At 41.3% G+C, this 20,757-nt stretch overlaps 1 protein-coding gene across 2 annotated transcripts in view; it reads left to right on the top strand.

The window, feature by feature from the left end:
- The window catches only part of fbxw4 (F-box and WD repeat domain containing 4), an 81,747-nt gene extending 73,862 nt beyond the window's left edge, over positions 1–7,885 (top strand). For both annotated transcript variants that reach the window (XM_084949207.1, XM_084949206.1), the window contains 3 exons: positions 6,205–6,326; positions 6,717–6,839; positions 6,994–7,885. In XM_084949207.1, the coding sequence (XP_084805333.1) occupies positions 6,205–6,326; positions 6,717–6,839; positions 6,994–7,184 (436 nt within the window). In that variant the 3' untranslated portion in view covers positions 7,185–7,885. The remainder of the gene's footprint in view (positions 1–6,204; positions 6,327–6,716; positions 6,840–6,993) is intronic.
- The last annotated feature ends 12,872 nt before the right edge of the window (positions 7,886–20,757 follow it).

The following is a 20,757-nucleotide window of genomic DNA, read 5'->3' as shown; positions in this document are numbered from 1 at the left end:
GCTGATTTTTAGCAAAAAAAGTTTGGGAACAAACAGACAGAAATGAGGCAGGTCGAACTGTCTTGGGTTTCACACATGCGCAGTACTGGAACATAAGCGTTTTCAGCCGTTTCAATGTGGACGCACAACTCTGTGAAAATGACTGAAAACGACAGTGTGGACTAAAAACTAAATAGAAATAATACATGAACTATCACAAAGCTAACATGAGACGAATACCAAATTATACTCAGTGCGCTGGGTCAGAGACCCAGCCTGTGACAATTATTTTGTGTAGTTTTGTTTTTACTGTCTAAGAATATTCTATAAAGCCATTTTTCAAAAAATGCCTCTCTGTGCAAAATGGGTTTAAACATGAACAGCTGTGGGATGCTGTTTAACCGTGATTTGGACAGCCCAACACGTGCTCCCGACGCTGGGAAAACAAATTCTGTCGGGGAGGCCTACCTTGGCACCACCGTTGTGCAGGTGAAGCCAAAGGCAAGATATGCTTCATCATATTTTCTAGTCTTTGGCTTGGAAGGATATTTGGCAATGCTTCATCTTCTGCTTTGCGTGTGTTTGGAAGACCCGTCAAAAAGCCTGTCCATTATGCTAGCAGTGTCCAAGCAATCTTTTTTTAATCTATACCGCGCCCCCTGCGCCCCTCACTTTGGGAACCACTGTGTTAGTGTGTCAGCACATGGCCGCTCCTCTGTGTGCCCGTGTTGTGCCAAAAAGTGATCGTCTAGCAGAAAGTCATCGCCGTCCGCAGGGGTGCGTGCAGCTGCTTAAAGCTGTAAACAGAGCAGAAACAACTTTGGGTAGAGTGGAGGCTAAACACCAGGAAACCAAAGACGTCCAGACAGACGTCCAGACAGACAGACAGACAGACGTCCAGACAGACAGACAGACAGACAGACAGACAATGAAGAGCGCAGTCCTAGGAACAGCTAAGATACTGCACAGTACCCAGGAAGTGGTTGGAAAAAAAATTTCCCGCTCACCCCTGCGGGCGGTTTATCCTTCAAGCTCGGGTCCTCTACCAGAGGCCTGGGAGCTTGAGGGTCCTGCGCAGTATCTTAGCTGTTCCCAGGACTGCGCTCTTCTGGACAGAGATCTCCGATGTTGTTCCCGAGATATGGTGGAGCCACTCGACTACCTTGGGAGTCACTGCACCTAGTGCTCCAATTACCACTGGGACCACCGTTACCTTCACCCTCCACATCTTCTCGAGCTCTTCTCTGAGCCCTTGGTATTTCTCCAGCTTCTCATGTTCCTTCTTCCTGATGTTGCTGTCATTCAGTATCACTACATTAATCACTACGGCCGCTACTGTCAACCACCACTATGTCTGGTTGGTTAGCCACCACAATTTTGTCGGTCTGTATCTGGAAGTCCCACAGGATCTTAGCTCGGTCACTCTCCACCACCCTTGGGGGCATCTCCCATTTTGACCTTGAGACTTCCAGGTTATACTCGGCACAGATGTTCCTGTACACTACTTGGTTATGGCGTTCCATGTATGTCCTGCCTGCTAGCATCTTGCACCCTGCTGTTATGTGCTGGATTGTCTCAGGGGCATCTTTACACAGCCTGCACCTGGGGTCTTGCCTGGTGTGATAGACCCCAGCCTCTATGGATCTGTGCTCAGAGCTTGTTCTTGTGCTGCCATGATTAGTGCTTCCGTGCTGTCTTTCAGTCCAGCTTTGTCCAGCCACTGGTAGGATTTCCAAATATCAGCCACCTCCTCTATCTGCTGGTGGTACCGTGCAGGGGCCTGTCCTTCCATGACGCCTTCCTCTACTTTCTTGGGTTTCTGCTGCCTGAGGTATTCACTGAGCACGCTGTCAGCTGGGGCCATCTTTGTGATGTATTCGTGGATGTTCGCTGTCTCATCCTGGACTGTGGTGCTGACACTCACCAGTCCCTGGCCTCCTTCCTTCCGATTAGCGTACAGCCTCAGGGTGCTGGACTTGGGGTGAAACCCTCCATGCATGGTTAGGAGCTTTCTTGTCTTGATGTCAGTGGTTTTTATCTCCTCCTTTGGCCAGCTTATTACCCCAGCAGGGTACCTGATCACGGGCAGGGTGTAGGTGTTGATAGCCCTGATCTTGTTCTTACCGTTCAGCTGACTCCTCAGGACTTGCCTGACCCTCTGCAGGTACTTGGTGGTTACAGCTTTCCTAGCAGCCTCTTCATGGTTCCCATTCGCCTGCGGGATCCCCAGGTACTTGTAGCTGTCCTCTATGTCTGCAATGTTGCCTTCTGGTAGTTCGATCCCCTCAGTTCTGACTACCTTCCCTCTCTTTGTTACCATCCGACTACACTTCTCCAGTCCAAACGACATTCTGATGTCATTGCTGTATATCCTGGTGGTGTGGATCAGTGAATCGATGTCTCGTTCACTCTTGGCAAACAGCTTAATGTCATCCATGTACAGGAGGTGGCTGACAGCTGCTCCATTCCATAGTCGGTATCTGTAGCCAGTCTTGTTAATGATCTCACTGAGGGGGTTCAGGCCTATGCAGAACAGCAGCAGGGACAGAGCATCTCCTTGGTAGATCCCACACTTGATGGTGACTTGGGCTATGGACATGAAGTTCACCCTACAAGCCAACCTCAGGACTCCACGCATGCTCACATGAATGCACATACATCTGCACACATCCAGAGAAAAAGTCCCCCAAAGAAACCAAATTCCAAGAAATCCTAAGATGGAAATGTTTGCACACACTTGTGATTATGCGTAGACGTCCAACCTACCAGCCAACCTCAGATCTCCACGCATGCATACACATTATTGCACATACATCTGCACACATAGAGAGAAAAACTCCCCCAAACACACCAAATTCCAAGAAATCCAATAACGGAAATGTTTGCACACAGTTGTGATTTTGTGCAGAGGTCCACCCTACCAGCCAACCTCAGATCTCCACGCATACACAAACTAAGGCACATAAGTCTGCACACATCCAGACATTAACAGATACACACACATGGCCACCCTTTATATCGGTGGACCTCCTCCAGGCCTCACTGCCCTCCCCTCCCCAGAGAAACCCTCAACAGAAGATTTGAGAAACACAAAACTTGTGAGATCTGAATGTCCTGGTGAGTCTCCACCTGTTACAGGTGGGTGCTGCCTGGACTGTCTCAAGACAGACCAGACCAGGTGCACCACAGACACTTCAAACCTCATCTCAGGACAAAAACTAAAAGAACAACATAAACAAGGAGAAAACTTGCCTTAGAAACATGCAGGGTTAGAGGAGACGGCAGCCGTGTAGAGGTGAGCCTGTGTGAGTCCTTTTTCTTTTAGTGAACAACAGAAAAAAGAAAGAAAACTTACCTTAAAAATCTGTAGGGTTGTTTTCTCTGAGACATGTTGGAATCTGTAAGCAGTTGCTCCGAAAAGGATCCAGATGTTTCAAAATACTTCTCTGGCGAACATTTCAATTCTGCGAACATAAATGCTGTGATTAATGGACTAAAAGTCATCGCTTCTCACCCCTATTTTTGGATTTAAGGATCAAAGGATCAAATTGGTGGTAAGATTCTAAATATATGTGATGTCATAATCCTGTTAAATAGTCCCAATTTCAGACCTCATGTGAGTGCAAAAACCACAAGAACAACATAAAAAACGAGAAAATATACCTTAGAAACATGCCGGGATACAGGAGACGGCAGCACTGCAGAGATGAGGACACGCATCAGTTTGGAATACACAAAACAATAAGCACAGTTGTACAGACACACACACACACTCCCAAAGCCTAGCCAACCCTCATGAGGAGGTTGCGACGCCCTCCAGGTGCGGGAAAGAAAGCAGGAAAAACCGGGAGCGGGCCGCCTCACCGCCCTTTACATTAATGGACCGCCCCAAAGAAATCCAAACACGGAAATGCTTGCACACACTTGTGATTATGCGCAGAGGTACATCCTAGCAGCCAACGTCAGAACTCTATGCACACATCCAGAGATAAAGTCCCCCAAAGAAATCCAAACATGGAAATTTTTGCTCACACTGCACACACATTCAGAGTTCTGAATGTACTGTTGAGTCTCCACCTGTTGCAGGTGAGTGCAGCCTGGACTGTCTCGAGACAGACCAGATCAGCTGCACCACAGACACTTCATACCTCATCTCAGGAGAAAAACTGAAAGAACAACATAAAAAAGGAGAAAACCGACCTCAGAAACATGGCCAACATCTGTTTGATTAGACTAACAAATAATGGTTGACCATTTTCAGGTGCTCGCCTAACCTTCAGTAGTTTTTCGAGGTCATTGAAACGCTTAGGTTTTATATATCAAGTTTTCTTGGATTGATAATCTGTCTCGTATTGAAATTGTTCTTTGGTCAGTTTTGCCTGTTGCAGAATTTCAGGGTCGCTCTTGTTGACTTTAATAGCCACGATCTGTCTGTTTGCTCTGTGAATTGGTTAGAAACAAAACTGAACTTGTTTTGGTTTCTTTTGTAAAATGCTCTGAAAACATCTCGAAAGGGTTTGTGTTGGTGTCAGGTCAACGTCCGTTATGCCATAAAGTATAATGGGTGAGCGCTCGTATTATGGGTTTTGGGATCAAAGCAAAGCTACCACGTCATGAAGGATCGAAGCAAAGCTACCGCATCACAAGGGATCAAAGTGATTCTAATGTATGCGCAGGCGCACACACACGTTTGTTTGTGTAATATTGTTCACACTAAATTTGACCGTAGGCAATTTAATATGAGTCAATCAAAGAAAATGTTAGTTTTGGAGAATTTTGAAATTACGAAACTGACAATTACGAGAATTTTTGTTCGTGTATTTTTTTTTCTTTTGCATAACATGTTGAGCTTTTCTGTTATAGCCATGTCGTAGATTTCGGAGCAAACAAGAAATTGATGAAAATGTTCTATTTTATTTTAACAATCATCAACTTCATATGTAGGTTTCGTACAGGTGCTTGAAATCCTTGAAAAATCTTGGATATATTGTAGTGCTTCTATTTCGGATTTGGTGCTTAAAACGTCTTGAAACTGTATTTCATTCACCACAAATAACTATCTGATTGAATAGTTTTCTTATCAGATAGAGAAATAAAATGGCAAAGTCTAAAAGCAACATTTCTCTGCCTGGGCTGCCTTGTACCTCTGCACGTCAGTCTGTTTCAATGTGTGACCCCCCACCCCCTCCCCGAACAGTCGGGGGTGAGTGCACTAATGTGCCTGGAGGCCGTTTTAATGAGTGTTTGCTGGAAAACGAAAAATACAAGAAGGAGTCTGCAAGAAGGATTTGTACGTTTTCACTGTGGAGGAGTTTGCGTAAATCCTAGTAAATCATTTTCTCGAGTGTGTACGTTACACATGCTAATTTTTAAAATCGTTTTTATTATTTTGCTAGCTAGCAAACTCGCGGGATAAATGATTGGAATGCACTCAGTGTGATGCAATACGGTGCCGCTATTCTAACAGTTTGTTATTGCAGGGTAATTTATGGAATATGCTGTGAATTTAACCAAGATTACACAGCATTAGCAGTAATGCGAGTTACTTCCCCAAAGTGAAAGCTTGAAACGTTAGCCCGATGCTTAACTAGCCAACTCAAGCTTTCTGATTGAAGGCTAAAAGCAAAAGAGTAGCAGAGCTGGAGATGAGGCAGGAGGAAAAGTTGACTCAATTCAATTTCAGTTTATTTATATAGCGTTAATCACAACAACAGTCACCTCAAGACACTTTATACTGCAAGGTGGAGGCCCTATTGTAATACAGAGAAAACTAAATGATCAAAACAACCCCCTTTGAGCGAGCACTTGGTGACTGTGGGAAGGAAAAACACCATTTTAACTGGAAGAAACTTCCAGTAGAACCAGGTATAGGGAGGGGCAGCCTCTGAGGACTGGTTGGGGTTGAGGGGAGGGAGAAAGGACAAAGGATATGCTGTGGAAGAGAGCCACTCTATGAGCTGTTCATTCAGTTTGTGGTTTAGCTTGACTCCATGACATTTCTGAACTAATGCTTTGCTCAATTAATGTTGCAATGAATTATGGGTGGATTTTACTGATATTCTATCTTCATGTTGTCACCAAACAGATCTACAGATTTAGGATTAGCTACAGGCTCCTCTACCCCTGCTAGCCCTTCTGTCCTGCCCAGGATGGCGCCCCTGGTGCCCCCTCATAAGGTCCAGCAGTCCTACTGTCCATCCAACAGCTCCTTCTCCCCTCTTACAGCCCCTATGGGAGCTCCATCTGTGGTGGCTACAGGCCTTACAGCTACAGCTACAGCTACGGTGGCGGCTACAGCCTGGGAGGATACAGACACACACCTCACCTTGAGGACGTCCCCCCAGCAGGTTTGTGCAGCAGGCTGAAGAGATGGAACAGCAAGCACTCACATATTCATATGAGTACATTTTGTTGTTTTGAGAGGTGTACTCAACACAGGACAGTGGCTGCAGGTGCTAATTGTTTTGAGTTAAAAGTAATTAAGGCTGCTGTTGCAAAGTTTGATAATAGAATCTGAACCTGGTAATGTTCAGGGCTGCAGTACACGTGTAAAGACGAGTCTGCTTGTATGACATCATATGTGCCTTTGTGTAACTCAGTGGCAAATAAATTGGGTACCATAGCTCCATATGCCATTAGTTACTTTACAAGTGTAAGGAAAAGCAGAAGGACTTGTTTTTGGTTAAGACCAGTTAAAATTATGAATGTCTTTCATTCAGTTTCCTTGCTTGGTTTAGACACTAACTGGGCGAGCGAGGAGGACGACCACGTGGTGGCCAGAGGAGAATATGACTTTACAGCTGCTTCTCAGGAGGAGCTTTCTATGCAAGCTGGAGAGATGCTCAACCTCGCTCCTAAAGGTGATGAGCTTTTTACTGGCTGCGGGACATTTGATTCTGAGTGCTTTGACCCAAAACCTTCTATTTTTGTTTTCCTTATCTTAGAAATAACAGATGAGGGCTCTTCTTTTGTGTGTGCGTGCCCCATGTTTACAACTATCTCCCTCGTGTTTAGAGCTACAGCCCCGTGTGCGTGGCTGGCTCCTGGCCAGCGTGGACGGTGAGACCACCGGCTCGTCCCAGCAAACTACGTTAAGATCCTCAGCAAGAGAAGAGACCGCCGGGCCAGATATGGAGAGGCTCGCTCAGGCCCAGCAGGCGAACACGCAGGCACCCCAAACAACCTCGGCTGCACAAATACCCTAATCTGTGTCTCTCCTGCAGCCCATAAACGTACAGCATCTACCCGCATCATGTACAGTACATGAATGGTCCATCTCGTCTTTCAGCTCAGTCTCGTCAGATTCATTAGGCTCAGCTGTGTCCCCCTCCTGTGTGCAGTTTCCTCGTTTCCCTCTGTGTGCATTTATAGTAGTGATGGCCAAACAAAGCTTTCTGAAGCTTGTGTTGAAAAACGATTCATTACTGGAAGCTTTTTAACACAGTCCTCTGTGGTGACATCTGGTGGTCAAAAATATGAAGAGCAGCTTGAATCTACAAAAAAACTGAACTGCTTCATTGTGATTGCCCACTCTGCAGAGTGGAATTCACAATTCACAATTGGACGTCACTGATCATGTGACTGTGGCCAAACGAATCAAGCATCGACAGAGTGCTTCTGAAGCGGTGTGTTGGTGTTTTTGACACACGCGCCGGAGCGTCAGCTTCAAGCGGGCCATCACTCATTTATAGCATTCGTCCTCTTGTGTGCGTTACTGGTCCGTCTGTGTTCCTCCATGCTGTTTTTCCTGCTTGTCATCCTTCATGTTTTAACTCCATTCCCTCGTGTCCAGGTTTGTTATTTGGTTCTCAGCTTTCCCAGTTTAGGTTTTCCTAGTTTTGTTTCTCGCCTCCCTCGCCTTTGTTTGTATGCCACTCTCCATAAATAAAGCTCACTCACATCAGCAGTGCCTGCATCTTGGGTCCTCCATTCATATCTCAACACGCAAACCCTGACATTTATTGTGTAGTTACATACTACTAGGAAGTGCTGACAAAATATGAAATTATGATGCTATTTATGTAGAGGCACAGTACCAACACAGAACAGCGGGGACACAGAACCAAAACCTAAGAACTAACAAAGACACATCAAGAAATCAAAGATTAATAAAACAAAATAGATAACACTGAGCCAGCGACCCAGGACCGTGACATTCAGTTTCTCAAGGAGTAATCAAAGCAAACATTTTTTTTCTTTTTATGAATAAGAGATTTCCTTTATGTGTTACATGATGGTGTAAGTTCCAGCACAGCTCATTTAGTTTGCAGAAGTGCTCCGAGGCCCCTATGAAACACATGATTGAAAGAATCTAATAAATTAGAGGGGGGCAGTAGCTGTAGTATGACTTTTTGTTCTCATGCTGCATGACGACTTTACTTTTTTCTTTTTTTTGGTGGGAAGAAGTTGACATCTCAGTCCATTGTGACGTGCAGATCTTTGGCTTATGAACTCCGTCAGGAGGAACTCAGCAGGAGAGGGGAACAAGGACAAACAAACCCGGCTTGGTAAAAAGGAACAAGAACAGAAAAAAATCAACATTATTACACATCCCTGAGCTGTCATTTACACCACCTGTGGCGCTTGATTTATTAGTCACTAAACGTGGTGTGTGTTTGGTGCGTCACTGGCTGCGTGTTCTGTGTTATTTGTCGGTCGTGGGGTTTGGGCATTGATATTTGACATCACAGCAGAGAGACTGGATGTGATGTCAGAACCCTCTAAATCGTGTAATTTACAGATATTTAATTCCAATGGTTTGACTGCATCATTGTGTCTTTGAGTTATGACCCAAACTCTCTTTCAACTTTGTGAATTAATTCACGTCCCCCTGTGACCTCATAATTACACCACAGTTCAGATGGCATGAATGAGTCATGAGGTCACACCAACAGTGACAACATCAGCAGTGACATCACTAAAGTTGCCAGGTGAGTCCATAAATAGAACCCGTGACGTGGAGCAGGTACCGCCGTTTTGGACGATGCCACGACGCAGGTATAGACGCAAACATGCGAGGTCTTCTCGCCCCGCTCGCAGACACAGGAGACCCCACAAGGCCTCGGGTGTCCGCAGACGTGGGAGAAGATACCGTCGCAGACATTAGACAATCTCAATAAACATGTAGGATGAACATCAAAACTGTGGTCCAACCAAGTTTTTTGTAGATAATATATGTTGTTGTTGTTTTGTGTGTGTTTGTTATCAATGTTGTGAAAAAAGTTAAGCTTAGTAAGCCATCAAGCACTGATTACTCATAGTCCTCATTACTCATACTCCTGCACTTTCTTGCTCATTGTGTCAGATGTTTAGCTACTCCTCGGCCTCCTTTAGCAGTAGTGATACTTGTAACAAATGTAGCATATTTGCAGCTCTGGAGGCCAGGATTACTGAATTGGAGACTCGGCTTCGCACCCTTCATTCACCCGTAGCTAGCCAGGCCCCTGTAGCTGGTGCAGCCGAAGATAGCGTAGGCCCCGCTAGCTGTTCCCCGGCAGACCCCAAGCAGCTGGGGAAAGAGGGCGGCTGGGTGACGGTGAGGAGGAAGCATAGTCCTACACAGAAGCCCCAGGTACACCACCAACCTGTTCATGTGTCTAACCGTTTTTCCCCACTCGGCGACACACCCGCCGGGGGTCAAACTCTGGTAATTGGTGATTCTGTTCTCAGACATGTGAAGCTAGAGACACCGGCAATCATAGTCAATTGTCTTCCAGGGGCCAGAGCAGGCGACATTGACGGAAATTTAAAACTGCTGGCTAAGGGTAAACGTAAATTCAGTAAAATCATAATTCACGTCGGCAGTAATGACACCCGGTTACGCCAATCAGAGGTCACTAAAATCAATATTGAATCGATGTGCAACTTTGCCAAAACAATGTCGGACTCTGTAGTTTTCTCTGGTCCCCTCCCCAATCAGACCAGGAGTGACATGTTTAGCCGCATGTTCTCCTTAAATTGCTGGCTGTCTGAGTGGTGTCCCAGAAACGATGTGGGCTTCATAGATAATTGGCAAACCTTCTGGAGGAAACCTGGTCTTGTTAGGAGAGAAGGCATCCATCCCACTTTGGATGGAGCAGCTCTCATTTCTAGAAATATGGACAAATTTATTAAACCCCCCAAAATATGACTATCCAGAGTTGAGACCAGGAAGCAGAGTTGCAGTCTTACACGCCTCTCTGCAGCTTCTCTCCTCCTGCTACCCCCCCAAAAACCCATCTCCACAGAGACTGTGTCAGCTCCCAAACAGACAAAAAACAAACTAAAAACCAGCAACAAACAACTTAAACATAAACAATCACAAAGAAAGAACAATTCAGTATCCACATCTGAACCAAAGAGTAAAACAGTGAAATGTGGATTATTAAATATCAGGTCTCTCTCCTCCAAGTCTCTGTTAGTACATGACTTAATAATTGATCAACAAATCGATTTACTCTGCCTTACAGAAACCTGGTTGCAGCAGGATGATTATGTTAGTTTAAATGAATCAACACCCCCGAGTCATTCTAACTACCAGAAACCTCGAAGCACAGGCCGAGGGGGCGGGGTGGCAGCAATTTTTCACACCAGCCTATTAATCAACCAAAGACCCAGACAGACTTTTAATTCATTTGAAAGCCTGATGCTTAGCCTCGTCCACCCCAGCTGTGAAACTCAGAAACCAGTCTTACTTGTTATCATCTATCGTCCACCTGGGCCTTACACAGAGTTTCTCTCTGATTTCTCAGACTTTTTATCTGATTTAGTTCTGAGCTCAGATAAAATAATTATTGTGGGTGATTTTAACATCCATGTAGATGCTAAAAATGACAGCCTCAACATGGCATTTAATCTGTTATTAGACTCAATTGGCTTCTCTCAAAATGTAAAAGAACCCACCCACCACTTTAATCACACTCTAGATCTTGTTTTAACATATGGCATAGAAACTGAACATTTAACGGTGTTTCCTGAAAACCCTCTCCTGTCTGATCATTTCCTGATAACATTTACATTTACAATAATTGATTACACAGCAGTGGAGAGTAGACTTTATCACAGTAGATGTCTTTCTGAAAGCGCTGTAACTAAGTTTAAGAATATAATCCACCCACTGTTATCATCTTCAATGCCCTGTACCAACACAGAGCAGAGCAGCTACCTGAACGCTACTCCAACAGAGGTCGATCATCTTGTTAATAATTTTATCTCCTCACTACGTACGACTCTGGATACTGTAGCTCCTGTGAAAACTAAGGTCTCTAATCAGAAGCACCTGACTCTGTGGTATAATTCTCAAACACGTAGCCTAAAGCAGACGACTCGTAATCTGGAGAGGAAATGGCGTGTCACAAATTTAGAAGATCATCATTTAGCCTGGAGAAATAGTTTGTTGCTTTATAAGAAAGCCCTCCACAAAGCCAGAACATCTTACTATTCATCACTGATTGAAGAAAATAAGAACAACCCCAGGTTTCTCTTCAGCTCTGTAGCCAGGCTGACAAACAGTCAGAGCACTGTGGAGCCAACCATCCCTTTAACGTTAACTAGTAATGACTTCATGAACTTCTTCACAAATACAATTTTAATCATTAGAGAAAAAATTACCAATAATCATCCCACAGATGTAATATTATCTACAGCTACTCTTAGTACCATTGATGTTAAGTTAGACTCTTTTTCTCCAGTTGATCTTTCTGAGTTAACTTCAATAATTACTTCCTCCAAACCATCAACGTGTCTTTTAGACCCCATTCCTACAAAACTGCTCAAAGAAGTCCTGCCATTAATTAATGCTTCAATCTTAAATATGATCAACCTATCTCTAATAATCAGCTATGTACCACAGGCCTTCAAGCTGGCTGTAGTTAAACCTTTACTCAAAAAGCATCTCTAGACCCAGCAGTCTTAGCTAATTATAGGCCAATCTCCAACCTTCCTTTCATATCAAACATCCTTGAAAGAGTAGTTGTCAAACAGCTAACAGATCATCTGCAGAGGAATGGTTTATTGGAAGAGTTTCAGTCAGGTTTCAGAGCTCATCACAGCACAGAAACAGCTTTAGTGAAGGTTACAAATGATCTTCTTATGGCCTCTGACAGTGGACTCATCTCTGTGCTTGTCCTGCTAGACCTCAGCGCAGCGTTCGATACTGTCGACCATAATATCCTATTAGAGCGATTAGAACATGCTGTAGGTATTACAGGTACTGTGCTGCAGTGGTTTGTATCATATCTATCTAATAGACTCCAATTTGTGCATGTAAATAGAGAGTCCTCTTCACACACTGAGGTCAATTATGGAGTTTTGAGTTTTTAATTATTTTTTTTTAACTTTCTCGCTGAAATCCTACTCTTATCTCCGGGCGATTTTAACATCCACATGGACAACACATCAAATTCATCCACAAGAGATTTTATATCCTGTCTGGACAATTTTGGCTTTCACCAATGTTATTGAATCTGTTGAAGGAAACACTCGCACTTTGTTTTCTACATTACACAATACTGTTAAACCTCCAGATACCTTTGCCATACATACACACTCTGCTGCAGTCTGCAACAAATTTATGGACTTTTTATATAGCAAGATTGTGAATCTTTATCAACAATTGCCGTCGTCCTGTGATATGGTCAATTGTTCTACCTGCGTTTTTTCTCCTACTCAACTGTCATCCTCTCTATCCAGATTTGAACTTCCCACAATTACTCAGCTATCTTCCATAATTACTAAGTTAAAGTCACCATCGCGTAAACTTGATCCACTGCCGACTAAGCTTGTTAAACTCCCCTCTCTTGCCCCATTGATTGCTAACATCATACACTCCTCTCTTATATCTGGTTCTGTTCCTTCTCTTAAAACTGCAATAATAACTCCAGTACTGAAAAGAATGGTTCAGATCCCTCCAATCGAAATAATTTCAGGCCAATTTCAAATCTGCCTTTCTTAGCCAACGTTCTGGAAAAGATAGTGGCTGCACAGGTTCATCGTCATCTCACTGTAAATAACCTGTACGAACAGTTTCAGTCCGGCTTCCGTTCATGTCACAGTACAGAAACATCTCTAGTAAAAATCACCAATGATCTTCTGCTTGCAGCTGAGTCTGGACTCATCTCCATCCTCCTTCTTGACCTTACAGCAGCTTTTGACACAATCTCCCACCACATCCTTCTTCACAGATTAGCATCTATTGGCATCAGTGGTACAGCACTCGCCTGGTTTACTCTGGCCGCTCACAGTTTGTTCAATTACTCCCTCACAGATCAGTATCTACTCCAGTTAATTCTGGTGTACCCCAAGGCTCTGTCTTGGGTCCTTTACTTTTTATCATCTATCTCCTACCCCTAGGTAATATTTTCAGGAAGCCTAACATCCAGTTTCACTGCTACGCAGATGACACCCAGCTCCAAACCCACAGCTACTCTCCCATCCACATCCATTTCTGACTGTTTAAGTGAAATCAAGGTCTGGTTTACTCACAACTTTCTTAAATTTAATAAAACAGAATTCATTTTAATAGGCACCAAATCAAAACTGACCAAAGTCCCAACCAGTCTTTCGTTATCCATCGATGACTGTTGTCATACCCTCCCCTCAGGTTAAGAGTCTTGGTGTCATCATCGACAGCGCTCTGTCCTTCACAGAACATATAAATTATATTTTCATCTCTGTAATATTAACCGCCTTCGTCCTTCACTCACTTCAAACAGTACCGCCATACTTGTCGATGCTCTTGTCACATCTCGTTTAGCTTACTGTAAATCCCTTTCTTTGTGGTCTACCTCATAAATCTCTCCATAAATTGCAGTTAGTTCAAAATACAGATGCTCGTATTATTTCCAGAATTAGATCCACTGAACATACAACAGCTGTTCTTAAACAGCTCCATTGGCTTCCAGTTCACCTCCATGTCAATTTCAAGATCCTGCTTCTCACTTTCAAAGCGCTTCATAACCTCGCTCCTCCATATTTATCTGATCTTCATACGTACTCACTCCATCGTACACTCCGCTCTTCTTCCCTTCTGTCTGTTCCACCTGCTCGCCTGACTACCATTGGACTCAGAGCCTTTAGTTGTTCTGCCCGGAGACTTTGGATGCACTTCCACCAGATCTCCAGACCACAAAACTCTCTCACCACTTTTAAATCACGTTTCAAACCCATCTATTCAGCATTGCATACAGCTGATCTGTCTTAGTCCATTTTTACCTTGCTCAGCTTTTATACTTTCATACTTGTTTTTGTTTTTTTCTTAGTTACCTTATGTCTAAATTTTACCAGGTTTTATTATTTTGTATTGTTGCCATTGTTCTTGTGCTATTGTAAGGTGACCTTGAGGGTCTTAAAGGCACCTATAAATAAATTTATTATTAGTAGTAGTAGTAGTAGTATTAGTATTATTATTAAGGTGGCAAAGACCAAGGAATTGCTCGTGGACTTTAGGAGGACCACTGTGACCCCTGTTTCAGTCCAGGGGGGCGATGTGAAGGACTATAAATACCTCAGAGTGCACACAGATAATAAACTGGACTGGGTTAAAAACACCACTGTGCTCTACAGGAAGGGCCAGATTCATCTCTGAGGTCTTTTAACGTCTGTCAGACAATGCTCAGGATTTTTTATGAGTCTGTTGTGGCCAGTGCTATCCTCTATGCTGTTGCATGCTGGGACAACAGGTTGAGGGTCGCAGATGCCAACAGACTCAATAAACTGACACAAGGCCAGTAATGTTGTGGGGATGGAGCTGGACTCCCTTAGGGGGGTGTCTGAGAGGTGGACGTTGGCCAATCACTGGAGCACGCTCAGTGAGAGATTGAGATTACCCATAATGCATCACTGAACGACACAGGAAGTCATTCCTACCTGTGTCAATGTCAATCATGTATATTTAATTTCTGTAAACTTCTGGAGATTTATAATTGAGCTATTTGTACATAGAGCTATTTCTTATATCTATAACTTTGTAATATTTAGTTCAATCTGTTGCTGTTATCGTCACAGCATTTCCTTAGAGATTAATAAAATATTCTGATTCAAAGCCACAACTCCCAGAAACTGAAGTGGGCTCCAGAATCAGAACCACGTCAGCTGAACAGCTCCTCTTCCTCCTGTCCCTGCTGAGCGGGATGAAGAACACAAGCGGTGTGATCACGGAGATGGTGTGTTTTGCTCTGAGCTGGTGGAGATTCATCTTCAGGCGGAACAAATGGGTTCTGATAAATGACGTTTCTGCTGGTGGAGCTCCTCCATCTTCACGTCTCCTCACTGAGAGAGGCAGGAGGTGAAGGTTAGAAGGCTCCTCTTTCAGTCTCTGTGCTGAGGAGACGCAGCTTCTCCCAGGAGACCATTTACCTCCTCATCACTCCTACACCCCTCCTCCTCAGCACTGCATTGTATTACAGAAGAAGGGGGAGGAGGATTCCCTGACAGGGAAACACAGTTGCTGATTGGCTGACTGGATCCACCTGAACATTCCTCCTCCTCCTTGTCAGTGTTGGTGTCCATCGGCTCTGAATCTGCTTCCTCTTTCAGGTTAACAAGCTGTTATCATCTGTAACACGTTTTGATTTCATTGTTTTTATGAAAACCACACATTTTATTATTAAAAACAAAACTAACTATAATTTAAAAAGGGATTTGGAGTTTGTTGAAATCAAATATTTTCCTGAGTGATGCTCGTTTCTGTGTCGTGGGTTTGGAGGTGAAGCTTAAGATCAGATTTCATGATTTCTTTCTGATCTATGTGAATTTGTTTGTAGTCTCCGTCATCACAGTTTGTTTTTAATGGATTTGCTTTGTTTTCATTATAAATCTTCAGAATTTTTAATTTAACACTAAAACTTTATAAAACACACAAGTCAGTGTTTTCCTTTTAAGCAAGTAACCTATAAAAACTGAGCCTTTAAAATTGATTTCTTTATCAGTTGTGACGCAGAGAGCAGCTACCCAGTGAGCAGGTTCCCCCTGCTGGAGCAACTGCATCAGTACCATTCACTCCAGTTACTAAAAGCTTTGCCCTGATAGATTTATCCAAGCATGCGTTTACCATTGCGAACACTTTCCTCTGATAATCACGACGTTTGTGGGATTTGAGGTTATCTCTCATGCTGCGGGCCTGAAGATCAATGACAGTCTCTTTCATTTTTCATTAAAAATGTCTTTTTTAGAGTAATGTGAACAACAGGAAAGCAGAAATTGCCACAAATATAACAATAGTTCTGTTAACATACTTGGACTGGATTGGTTATAATGTATAATAACACTGAGTTATAAAGATACTGTGGAACCCCGGCTTACGAAGACCCCATTTAACGGAAAATTCAAGTTATGAAGGCACTTAACGGCAATATTTCTGCCTGTGTTACGGCAAAATGCCTGCATAACGAAATAGATAAAATAGAAAATTTAAAAAAATTAAATTAAATTCCATAATGTTATGTACATGTACACGTACATATGTATGCATGCATACGTAGGCTTTCTTCAACCTCCGCCACCTCCTCCTCCACCAAGAACTTCGTCTTCAGCCAGCATCGCCTCACTCAAAAGGTGATGGAAAAATGTGCTTCGACTTACATAAATTTTGACTTATGAAAGACCCTCTGGAACGAATTAATTTCGTAAGTCGGGGTTCCAATGTACTTGAAAAACAGCCTCAACGGTCCACAAAGGCCGCGTACTCAAAGACCGCAAAGGCCGGAAGTGAGAGGCTTGTGAAATGGGACGGACTAGCCTCCGTCGCGCTGCCCAGGTTGCCTAGCAACCATGATACTAACAGCTGGAAACGTGTCATACAGCTTTGATTGACAGAAATGAAGGAGAAAATCTTCTGTTCATTTGTTTGTTTGTTTCTACACGAGCTTTGATTTGATAAGTATCTGAGGCTGAGACCACAGGACTGTGAAATCATGATTGTTGGGCTTCATTTCTGTACTGAACAGTCATTTAAGATTAGCTAGTAAATAACAATTAGCTAATGTTGTTCATGAGACTAAAGTCATCTCACTTTGGTAATGTAAACATAATATGGCCAATATTAAAGTTATACTTTCAATCATTATTAGTTATTACAGCAGTGAATGACTGTTTCAAATACTGAGCTTCAGTAAAGATTCAAGCTGCATTTATTTATATTTCCTGTCACCTTAAATCTTCACTCAAAGACAGGTTCCTGTGACACTGTATATATAACTGTATTATATATAAGAGACAAATATTGTTCTTTTAATATGTTGACATTACTAAATTTCTCTCAGTGCTTACTTTAAATATCCATGAAATCATATTGAACAGATATATTTTAAAGTAAAGGCTTTAGAACCAAGTTAGTACAAACGTCACTAATGTCACATAACTTTGCCGACATGTGGCCAACAGTACTGTTTTAATGTTCTTCGTTATTAAACATTTGCACATAAATAAGTGACATCATATTCCGTACTTACTTAAAGTAAGAGTAAAAGTTTACTCTTAGGGCCCCCCTCTTCCGACGTTTTTTTTTCGGCAAAATTATCCACACCCACCGCCGCACCATGCATTCTGGGATATGTTGGGCCACGAAGTCTTTTTTTTTTTTTTTTTTTTTTTTTTAAAGTAAAATGAACATACAAACAAAATGCACCATATATTACACATTCAGAAAATAGACATTCCTTACATCATAGGTGTCAAACTCTGGCCCGCGGGCCAAATTTGGCCCGCAGCCTAATTACATTTGGCCCGCGAAGCCATACCAAATTACTATCAGAGCTGGCCTACTGGTATTATACAGCTAATATATATATTGTTTAGTATTAAGCTTTGCTTGTTCCATATTCAGTTTTTCAGCAAAACGTGTTTGAGTCCATAAGAAAAGATTCATTCTTATATCTGGAGGAATAAATATATTTCAATAAATATTAATGTTAGCCCGCGACTTTGTTCCAGTTTTGAATTTTGGCCCACTGTGTATTTGAGTTTGACACCCCTGCCTTACATATTAGAAACTTTCATATATAGGAAAAAGAAAATATAAAGATGGGGGTCACATAATTTAACAGATTATTAACTCACTAAATCAAAATCTTCCAAAAAGGAAACAAAAAAAGCAGTCGTTTTTCCAGTAAGCTAGTGTTGGTTTGGTCTTAAAAAAACGACATTTATGTATAAATTGCTTGCACAAGATTAATAACACATTAACACAATAATTAGCTTTCTTTTCTTTCAAAAACACTCCAAACATTATCATATTTAAGGTAAATGGGGTAATTTGAATCCCACTGGAATAAAGCCAGGTATGAAAATCCAACCAAAATGTTTGTATAAAATTGCACAAAAAGAATAGATGGTCCAAATCCTCCTCTTCTGTTTCACAAAATACACAATTACCAGTTTCTATTTTGAATCTATCACCAAGGAGTCTATTTGACGGGTAAATTTTATTAAAAATTTTAAATTGGACTTTCCCTTTAGGAGGGATAGGGAAGGTGATATAATCACTTTTATTTGTGTCTAAGTAAATTTGGAGAATAAAGACTCCTTAATGAAGATCTTAGAAACTTATTATTACATTTAACATCACAAAACTGAATACCATCTATATATAATTGCCTTAACTTGGAGGAGATGTCAGAATATATTATATCATTTACAACTATGTTTTTAAGTGACAATGGAATGGATTTTATAACCCGATTAAATTTACTTTTAGAACATTGGATATTAAATTTTTGGCAAAAATCTTGATGTCCTAGAACATGTCCCTCCTCATCTACAAAATGGGCAATTGCCCAAACACCTTTTGATAACCAATCTTGAATAAAAATAGATGTTCTATTCATCAGTATATATCTATTGTTCCAAATTGGGCTATTATGTGGAGTGAAATTATGTTTAAATAACATTTTCCAATAAAGAAGGACCTGTTTATGGAATTCAGAGAGTTTAACAGGTAGCTTAGTAATTTCAAAGTCACAAACCAAATGGAGTGTGGATTATTTAGGAAGGATTTTAACCATTTAAGTTTCAAAACACCATTCATTATATCAAAGTCAATTGCGTTTCCACCACCTTCAATGTATGGTTTAACCAAATCATCTTTAGATATATAATGGCACTTATTCCTCCAAATAAAATTAAAATTCAAGCTATTAATTGTTTTAATATAACTATCCATTTTGGTTAATAATATTCCAAAAATTGTGATGTCTCTTTGTAACCACTTATTTAAGATTGTCTTACATTTGTCAACATTATCTGAAATATTTACTTTTTCTAAGACTTTGTGATCTTTTGAAATTGTGATGCCCAAATATTTTACCTCCTTCTTCACCTTTATATCGTACAGTAATTGTGAATGACACTCCTTTAATGCCAATAGTTCACATTTATTTAAATTTAACTTTAAGCCTGAAGCTTTTGAGAATGTAGTGATTATTTGTTTTACCAGGGGAATCTGATGTTCATTTTTTAAGAGTAGTGTCAGCCGCAAGTTGACTAATTATTAAAAAATTATCCATAATCTCAATACCGGCAACGCTGCTGTTCTTAATTAGAACAACGGAGAGCTTCCACACCCTTGCCTAATTCCTCTTTTGACGCTAAATCTTTTACCAGTGCCATAGCCTAACGACGCAGAGCTATTTATATCATTATACAGTATATCTATTATCTTCCTAAATTTATCCCCAAATCCAAATCGAGTTAGTGTTTCTAAAATAAAAGGATGTTCTACTGAATCGAAAGCTTTATAAAAGTCCAAGAAAAGAATAAAACTGTCATCACTAATTAGATCATTGTAGTCCACTAAGTCTAAAACCAATCTGATATTATTATGAATGTTCCTGTCTTTCAAAAACCCTGATTGTGTCTCACTAATTATACTTGAAACCCCTTGTTTAAGCCTTGTTGCAATTGAGCTAGAGAACATTTTATAATCTGTATTTAATAAAGTTATGGGCCTTAAGTTATCCAATTGTCGTTTATCTTTATTTGGTTTAGGAATTAATGTAATTAATCCTTGTTTCATGCTAGACATCAATTCTCCCTTTTCAATACTGGCCAGTATAGCTTTGAATAAAATTTCCCTTAAGTCTTCCCCAAAAAACTGGAAGAAATTAACTGTAAGCCCATCTGGACCAGGGGATTTATTAAGCGCCATTTTCTTAACAGATGCATCTAACTCTTCAATTCTACAGTCAGATTCACAAAATTCCTTAAATGATTCATCAATTTTAGGGATCAGATTATCTATTTGATCAAAAAAGACATCACAATCTGCCTGGGAGAACTGTGAGGAGTATAAATTGGAATAGAATGTATAAGTTTCATTCTCCAAAATGTTAGGGTCGTCACATTCAATGCCATCAATTAACAGGGAAGATATAAAATTTCTTTTCTGTCTGCTCTTTTCTAAATTAAAAAAATATGAGGAATTTCTTTCCCCCTCCTCAATCCACTTGGCCCGTGAACGCACAAAAGCTCCTTCTGCTTTATTTAGGTAGAGCTGATCTAATTTAGTTTGCAACTCCATAAGTTTACTCCTTTCTTGGCTATTTAGATCATCTTTACTACAGCAATAAGTAATTTCTTGGAATAATCGACATTCATATTCTCTTTGCTTTTGACTTATGTTTTTACTGAATTGAATACTAAATTCTCTAATTTTCAATTTAATGAATTCCCATTTACTGATATATCCTACAATTACATGATCAGCCATAATATCTTTTATAATTTTTTTGACTATGTTGCAGTAATCTTCATTTTGTAAAAGCTTGGCATTGAACTTCCAATAAGTTATTTTATTTGATTGTCTAA

This window comes from Perissodus microlepis, chromosome 13 (genome assembly GCF_051167445.1).
Source record: "Perissodus microlepis isolate ML-2025 ecotype Zambia chromosome 13, ASM5116744v1, whole genome shotgun sequence".
In the NCBI taxonomy this organism is placed as follows: domain Eukaryota; kingdom Metazoa; phylum Chordata; class Actinopteri; order Cichliformes; family Cichlidae; genus Perissodus; species Perissodus microlepis.
This window is presented reverse-complemented; position numbering and strand designations above follow the sequence as displayed.